The sequence below is a fragment of the Fukomys damarensis genome, unplaced genomic scaffold (genome assembly GCF_012274545.1).
Source record: "Fukomys damarensis isolate Sample0158 unplaced genomic scaffold, DMR_v1.0_HiC HiC_scaffold_23, whole genome shotgun sequence".
NCBI lineage: Eukaryota > Metazoa > Chordata > Mammalia > Rodentia > Bathyergidae > Fukomys > Fukomys damarensis.
Genome location: NW_022900935.1, coordinates 4,157,890 through 4,166,181, shown reverse-complemented (window position 1 = coordinate 4,166,181; position 8,292 = coordinate 4,157,890). Strand labels below are relative to the sequence as shown.

Genomic DNA, 8,292 nt, shown 5'->3' with positions numbered 1-8,292 from the left:
CGTGGTCTGTCGGAGCTCACAGCCCTTGTCCACCATGGAAGTGGTTTCATGGAGGTGTCTGACTGGTGGTCACACACAGACCTGGCTATGAGAATTTACCTGGGCAGGAGCTAAGCCATGGGAAAGTCCTCCAATGACCTGAAATGTATGCGGGAAACAGCCCATCGCATGAAAGATTTACCAGGGCTTCACAAACATACAACTAATAAAATAAATAAAAATTTTCCAAGGCTCGTCTCTGTCACGCCGACTGATCTGGGAAGAAAGGTGAGTACCCAGGAGACCGGGTCGGCCAATCTTTGAGTACAGCAAGTGACCACACCTATGCCACACCACGTGACCATCAACCCCAGCTATTTAAGAGCAGCTGAAGTTCAGGAAAAATAGTCACTTGGCAGCACCAAATCCAGCATCCTCATCCTCGGAGAGGTAAATACCCAGTCTAATCCCCAGGGAAAAGCATTAGAATTCCTGCTCATTTGTTGCCTTTGGGAACAAGGGTGTCATGTGTTTGCATGTGCATGCGTGTGTGTGTGTGTGTGTGTGTGTGTATCCCATGTGTGCATCAGCATTGCTGTGCACAATTGGCGTGTACAAAAGATGGTGAACATGTAAGTGTGCTGTGGGAGTTTGTAAGGGTGCTGAACACAGGATGTGTGAAGGAGTGGAGAGCTCAAGACCGTGTATACACAACATCCAAGTGCAAGCATGCTTGTTGAGTAGGAGTGTATGCATTTGCACTCGGCATGAGGTCGGAAGGGCTTACAAAGAGAGGTTGTCACTTTAGTTCAAGAGAAAAATATTGGGAATCAGATTCAATCTATGGAATCTGTACAGGAACATGCAAAAAATGCCTAGTAGAAAGGCAAAACCTCTGACCTCTGATCAGCATTTTGGAATGAACCTCCTTCCACCCTCCTAAGAATTCTGTCTGATGAGGAGAAAGGGAGCTCTCATTGCTGTATCATGTGAGGTCTCCAAAGGTCGGAGGCCTGCATGTCTGCGACATCACTCCACAAGTCTAGGAAGGGTGAGGAGGTGGTGTGTGTCCAAGCATTGCTGAAAGTCATTCTGTGTGCTGTCATGTGTGACAGAGATGTTCGCTCCATTGTAACCTGGATGGAAGGCACACGTGTGCTCCAGGGCTGTAGAGTTGGGCAATAGAGTAAGCACCAGTACAGAAGATGAGACCGAGTGGGAGAGAAGTTCAGGCCAATGAGTGTGCACTTGTCCTTCACAGAGCTCTCAGCATGAAGCCCCTTCTGCTGCTGGCATTGATCGTGGTCTCTGGTAAGAGCTGACCCTGATCTCTGAGCACAGGGAGAGAAGCATCCTGACCCCCACTTTTGCTTCTTTCTGGAACAGTCTTCTCTCAATGGGAGGAGCAGAAAAGACATTTGTGAGAGGGAAGGAACAGGGAGGAGGGCTCCGCCCCCCATCACAAGGCCATTCCTTTCCAGGCTTTGGAACAGTCTTCTCTCAATGGGAGGAGCAGAAAAGACATTTGTGAGAGGGAAGGAACAGGGAGAAGGGCTCCGCCCCCCATCACAAGGCCATTCCTTTCCAGGCTTGCCTCAAATCTATGGCGATTTGCTGCAATTCTCAAGGATGATCAAGAGCAAGACAGGAAAGAACGCACTTTTAAGTTATGGTGCCTACGGTTGTCACTGTGGCAAGGGTGGCAGAGGAACCCCCAAGGATGCAACAGATTGGTGAGAGTACCCCAGCCTTCCCTGCCCTCTGCTCACTTCTGGTACTGACAGGGCTCTGAGTTGCAAGGATAGAACTGTTGCCCAGTGGCTCCAAATTCCCAGGAAATACCACCTGGAAAAGCAGCCACCATGTTGTGCCCTAGACCATCCCAAAGTCACTGGGTCTCTGTCCAATGTAAGGAAAGATGGATGAAGGGACATCAAAAGCCCTACAGCTGTGAGAAGGAAGCCCCAACAGGTTGTTCTCCTTCCAGGTGCTGTGCCAGGCACGACTGTTGCTACAAAAATCTGAAAAAACTTAGCTGTGGCACAAAATTGCTGAAGTATGATTATACCATAGCAGGGAGCTCAATCACCTGCAAAGGTAAGAAAGCCCTGTGACACCATCGTGTTTCCTTCGTGCATGTACTGAGTGCCCACTGTGCCAGGCACCACACTGGGCACCAGAGACAGAGCCACAAAGAAGCACAGTCTCTGTCTCAAGAAGCTCAGGATTGAGTGGGAGGCAAGGAAGCTGAGAGCACCAGGCGGGGAAGGCTGCAAAGGAAGGAAGCAAAAGACAGACCCTCAACACACTTTAGGCTCAAGGAAGCTCCTCGAAGTGGTGTCATCTGTGCTGAGTCCCAGAGGCTCTGCAGAGAGGCAGGGGACTGAAGGGGTGTGGCATTCCCAGAGGAGGACCTGAGGGGACCACAGACCATGCTGTGCCACCAGGGGAAGTGTGAGGACAGGAAGGGTGGTGAGACAGGGAAGGGGCTGGACCAAGACCCTCCAGGCCAAGTGTCAGTAGGTTTTGTCCTAAAGCAGTGGGGAGCTATTGAGCAAGAGAGTGACAGGAGATGATCAGTTCAGAGGACTCACCCTGCCCTGTTCAGTAGACTAATGGCCCATTAACCAGCAGAGGCCACTTTGAGGAACTCACACAGGGCTCCTCTGCACCCCAAGGGCTTTGAGAGAGGCGTTCCCGTGGGGTGTGAAGCAGAGTCCGGGCATGTGGTGCTCTGTGTCCCCATCGGCTTGAAGGCAGGAATGCTGCCTCCCATTGGTCAGCAGGTCCTTGTGTCAGATGAGGAGCTTCCTCCTCACAAGAATCCATGGAATAATAAAAACTTCCCATCTGGTGACTGCCCTCTTCTAATTTCAGCAAACCAGAGCTCCTGTCAGAAGCAGCTGTGTGAATGCGATAAAGCTGCTGCCTCCTGCTTTGCACAAAACCTGAAGAGCTACAAGAAAATATACCAGACCTATCCCAATTTGATGTGCCGTGGGAAGACCCCCAGTTGCTGAGAAGCCCAATTTCTCGGAGCTCTTGCCACCCCGTGCTGAGTCCCCATCTCCCACTCTTTTTGTCCCTCCCTCAACCCAAGTCGCCCAGCTCCATCCACTGTCCCACTCTGTGCCCACTTTTGGGCTAAACACAGCAACTACACTGGCTGGTGAGGCCTCCCAAATAAAGTAACTCATTTATAAACTGTGTTTGTTGTGTGCTCTTGCCACCCCGTGCTGAGTCCCCATCTCCCACTCTTTTTGTCCCTCCCTCAACCCAAGTCACCCAGCTCCATCCACTGTCCCACTCTGTGCCCACTTTTGGGCTAAACACAGCAACTACACTGGTTGGTGAGGCCTCCCAAATAAAGTAACTCATTTATAAACTGTGTTTGTTGTGTGACCCCTTGCCTTCACTCTTTGTGTGAAAGTGCACTATACCACAAACCAATACATAGTGAACAAATTTAAAGTCTAGGCTCTGGACTCAGGCTGTCCTGTCCCACAGTCCTAAGCCCTGGTTTTCTCATCCAACTAGAGGCAACACTCATGCTGCCTGCTTGGGCGTGTTTAAAACTCAAGGAGCCACACATACAAAGCCGGGTCTGTCTTGTGTTCAGCTGCCTGAGACTCAGGCATCCCTCTCCTCTTCCTGGGCCACAGCAGCTCCTACTGGCTTATTAAGGGATGGAAGAATCATCCGAATCAAAACAAAACCATGCTTTCCATTGCCAAATTAACTAAATGCCTGCGGTAAGGAGCACCATACAACCCTGCCCAAATACTGCATCAGATAAACTAAAACCCCGAGCCAGTACCCTCATCTAAGCGTGGCACTGTGACCAAACCCTTACAATTACCTGATGGAGTTTAGGATTTTCTTTTGTCCTTGAGAGATTGATACGAAAGAAAATGGGATTTCAAAATCCTAAAGATGCAATCAAGTTCAGCTTTGGGTCCTTCAGGCAATGATAATTATGACACATCCCTGTACCCCTTCTTCCTTTTTATTTAAATCAGTGGGACAGGGTAATTCCTAGACTGCAATTATTGCATTAACGCATAGAGGCTTTTTAGCTTTCTTATTTTTTTTCTCTGCCTAGCTCAGCTCTGCTGACATTTTCACTTATATGATGATAAACTAGAATGAGATGGAACAGGAAGAAGCCCACTTAAAAGTTTTCTCACGGCGTGTCAGAGAGTAGAGGAAACGATAAAACTTTTTAAATAATAGTTTTGCAATTTATGAAACTCCGAGGCAACCTGTACGCCTAAGAGTGATCCTTCTGTGAAGTGAAAAGTTCGGTTTAGGAGGCTTTAACTGCTTAGGGTAATGAAATTGTTCTGCCATTTTAAAACCACTTTTATGCCTTATTTGAAATCTTAAACAGCAACGTAAAATCTGTACCTACTGTAAAAATTGCTTCTTCTGTCACACGGACCAGAAAAAAACAAAGAAAAACTGCAAACAACCTTTTAAGAATCATTTATAAAATATGTGCCACATAAATTGATCAGTCAAGCAAAACCAGCCAGGTAAACAAATGAAAGACAACTTAATTATTAAATTCAAGGTTGTTTAGAGATTTTTAATTCCAGCCAGTCTTTTTAAAATGTAAAATATAAACATTGGATTTTTTTTTTTCTAAACTAAACCAATTCAAGACTGGGAAAGATAAGGGGATGCAAAAGAAGACCTTTTTTTAACACGAAACTACTATAGGAATTGCTTTATAGGACAATCTTGTCCACAGTCTTAAGAAAACTACTGAGCAGGAAAAATGAAAATCTTAAAAGTTTAGCTACATGAACAAGTAACAAACTTGCCCCGTTTTGTTAGAAACATACTGATTTTAATCATCGCTCTATAAACCAGTGAGTTTATATAACTATATTTTCAGTCTTGTGGCAATTTTTTTTTTTTAAGGTGCTGGGAATTGAACTCAGCTCCTTGTGCTTGCGAGGCTGGAGGCAGCACCACTGAGCTAAATCCTCGGCCCCAACATTTTTAAAATGAAAGCCATAAGACCTTTATTTGTATATATATATGTGCTTGTGTGAGTTACACATGAGTATATGTGGTGAGTTATGCCTGCATAATAAAATCATAGGAATTTTATTTGGCTTATCTATAAATGAACATTTACAAAAATTGAGACTCTTCCCAGTATAGTAATTAACCAAAATATCTCCTGATTCACATGACCTAAGAAAATCTTTGATAAATAAGGCGGTTTTAAATATCTTGGTAAAATATAAGTGAAGAGGTCTTCCGAATTGACAGCATACATTTTTGCCAGGGTTTGCTGGACAGGCAGGGTTTTATATGTCTCTGTTATACTTTTAAGATCACAAAGGCATAAGCACCCATTGCTTCCTGTGTGTCAAGCATATTAATTAAGCATTTGAAGTCATTCCTGGACCAAGAAATAACTCAAAATGAGGACTGTGCTTGTTTAACAGAGTACTCTTCATAAATAGTCTAGGTATAACTGCTAAAAATGAATAAATGTAGATAGATACAGATAAGTGCTTAAAAACTTGCCATTAGAAGTTTTATGTTGTTATCTTAAACTAAGCAATGGATACTCATAAAAGGAGTTATTTGTAAGTCAAAACACTGCAACATCAATTGATAAATAGAAATTCAAGCACACATATTCTTGAATTCTACAGAAAAGACAATATATTTTTGTCTATTAATAAATATTTCTTTCTTTCTTTTTTTTTTTTTTTTTTTTTTTTGGTACTGGGGATTGAACTTGGATCCTTGTGCTTGTGGATAGGTGGTGGAACCACTGAGTAAAATCCCCGGCCCCTTAATATGTATTTCTTATTCCACATTCATTATTTTGCTCTAATAGAGAGCATATCTTACATACAATAAAATATATATTGATAAATGGTTGGCATATAAGGCAAATATTTAAAATGGTTAATTCCTAGATTTTCTCTTCATTAAAGATGAAAGATTTAGGTTACTGTTGAAATTTCTAACTAATATATGTCTATAACTCATTATATAAGGTGTACCAGAAAATTAAGATGTATTTTTATAAGGGAAAACTATACAAAAAACATTAACTTTAAGGATTATTCCAAAATATAAATTTAAGGAGGGAAATACAAACAGGACAGAAAGGAACCAGTAAATGCTGTAGAGAAATATAAAGAAAGTCATGAGTGTTTTTTGTATATTTTCTGGGAAGGAAAATTAGAATCAGGAAAATAACTTTTGTGTGTAGGAGAAAGAATTTTGTGTGATAGAATGATGATTTTTCCCTAAAATGCTATGGTTTGATTGTTCCAAAATGGGAAGAAAGAAGCACAGTAAAGCTAAAGGATTAAGCAGGATTAATTTATATTATCAGTTGATGTTTCAGTATTTTGACTTAGAAAGAATTCATTTTATGAGTATCTGTTGCTTAGTTTAATATAGCAATATAAAACTTCAAATGACAAGAGCTCGCAGCACAATGTAGAAGGTTTCTCAAGAACAAATTTATGAAAGAAAATGTGTGGGCACAAGTTAAAAGTAAAATAAAATATAATTAGAGGGAAATTAGAGGTTTATGTAAAAATTAACTATTAATACATTGATATAGAACCGGGGTCTAACTCTGTGTTTAAAGCAACAAGGCTTTTGTGAAATATTGATCGGCTCATATTAAAGATTTAGAAGTAGCAGTCACAGTAGCCTGTGAGCACCTGTGGTCTCAGGTGCTCAGGAGGACAAGGTGGGGAGGACTATTTCAGTCCAGGAGTTCAAGGCCAGCCTGGGCAACTTAGCAAAAACTGCTTTCAAGAAAATTTGCAAGAGGTTTTGATTATTAATTCTGAAATCTTTTAAATAAATTTTCAACCAGCTGCACTGCAACTTTTCCTATCTTCCAGTTTCTGTTTCATCAGTGACTCTCCCTCAACTTTTTAGTCAGTTCCCATAAATGTATTTTTCTCCCCAGTTCTGGCTCTGCTAGTGAGGTTTGACACTTAAAATGTTCATCTTAAAGGCCTAGGATAACTCAATTCTTTATCCTTGGTTTTATTCTTGGCTTGTGATGCAAATTCAGGTGACTGGGCCCCGTTGCATTGACTGCTGTTCTCCTGGTTTTTGTTTGTTTGTTTGTTTGTTTGTTTGTGTTTTTATTTTGGAAAGTGGCCCATATCTAAGTGCAGCCCAATTGTCTAAACAGAACAACTCCGATGGGTTTGGTCTGCCCTGTTGGGGCCCCAAGCAGTGGCATCTCAGAACAGTTGTTTAATACAAGAAAAATCTATGTCTTCAGTAAAAGCTAGCTTTTTTCCAGTCTTATGCATAAAATACACAGACAGCAATATTTATAAATCTTGGCCAAACAATTTTGACAAATGGATAAACCCAGGTAACCCCTACCCCATCGTGATATAGAACATTTCCATCTGCAAGAACGTTCTCTTCATATTCTTTTTCTCAGCCAGTTCTCCCTCGGACTACATTAGTTTCCTAAGGCTGTGTTTTGTAAATCCCAGTTTTTTTCTAGGTTAGTCTTGAGGCCTTTCCTGAGAGCGGCTATACGGCGAAGTCAATCAGGACAGAAGTTGGGTTCAGGTGGGTCAGTCAAGGGAGACCTAGAGGAGACAGCACAACCAAGCACACCAAATAACAGAAGCCTTTTTATTACTGTCATATCCCAGAAAGGGAAGGCAGCATGACTCAGGGCCAGTAGGAAGTAGGGCGAGAAATAGTGACAGAAGGCAGATGTCCAGATTGACCATTTGAGGAACTGGGGGTGCTTCTAGAGGTGTGAAAATGGTGACTGCGCCCTGCTTCTGTTTGAGAAAGTCTAACTTGAAATTTTTAAGGCTTTTTTCAAAGTAGCATCTCCCTATGTAACCAGGCTGGCCTCAGAACTGCTAGGTAGCCCAAACTGTCCTTGAACTCATGATCGGCCTGCCTGACCTCATGAGTGCTGGTATTACAGTTGTGTGCCAGCACACCCAGCACAGAAATTCTAACAAATTTAAAATGGATTCTGAAGCAACGTGAAAGTGTAAAAATTAGAGGCTGGCAAAATAAAGTACTACAAACTGGGAGGCTTAAACAACAGGTATGTATTACTTCAGGAAAATAGTAGGAATCTAGAAGTCTGGTCTGAGATTGTTTCCAATCAGTCTAGGGTTCTTTTGCTCAATTCAGATGGAAATCATTAGTTGGCATAGTACTGCTCTGCTAGCAATCTTGATGTCACTGAATACTGCAGTATCTTGATTTCATGAATGCTTGTTGGGGGGGTTAGTGCACAAACAGAAGCTTTTGGCAATTTTTTTTCCTTTT

General features: G+C 42.5%; 1 protein-coding gene across 1 annotated transcript; it reads left to right on the top strand.

Annotated features, from left to right (window-relative positions):
• Positions 1 to 1,250: 1,250 nt before the first annotated feature.
• Positions 1,251 to 3,068, top strand: LOC104855402 (phospholipase A2, membrane associated). The gene is made up of 4 exons (XM_010614249.2): positions 1,251 to 1,290; positions 1,568 to 1,712; positions 1,967 to 2,076; positions 2,857 to 3,068. Exons 1-4 carry the CDS (start codon positions 1,251 to 1,253, stop codon positions 2,997 to 2,999), a joined length of 438 nt encoding a protein of 145 aa, XP_010612551.1. The 3' UTR covers positions 3,000 to 3,068.
• Positions 3,069 to 8,292: the final 5,224 nt, after the last annotated feature.

Excerpts from the sequence above, each read along its gene's own strand:
- LOC104855402 (XM_010614249.2), top strand. The coding sequence starts at position 1,251 with ATGAAGCCCCTTCTGCTGCTGGCATTGATCGTGGTCTCTG. Across the intron at positions 1,291-1,567 it reads GGCATTGATCGTGGTCTCTG|GCTTGCCTCAAATCTATGGC; the intron begins GTAAGAGCTGAC and ends ATTCCTTTCCAG. Across the intron at positions 1,713-1,966 it reads CCCAAGGATGCAACAGATTG|GTGCTGTGCCAGGCACGACT; the intron begins GTGAGAGTACCC and ends TTCTCCTTCCAG.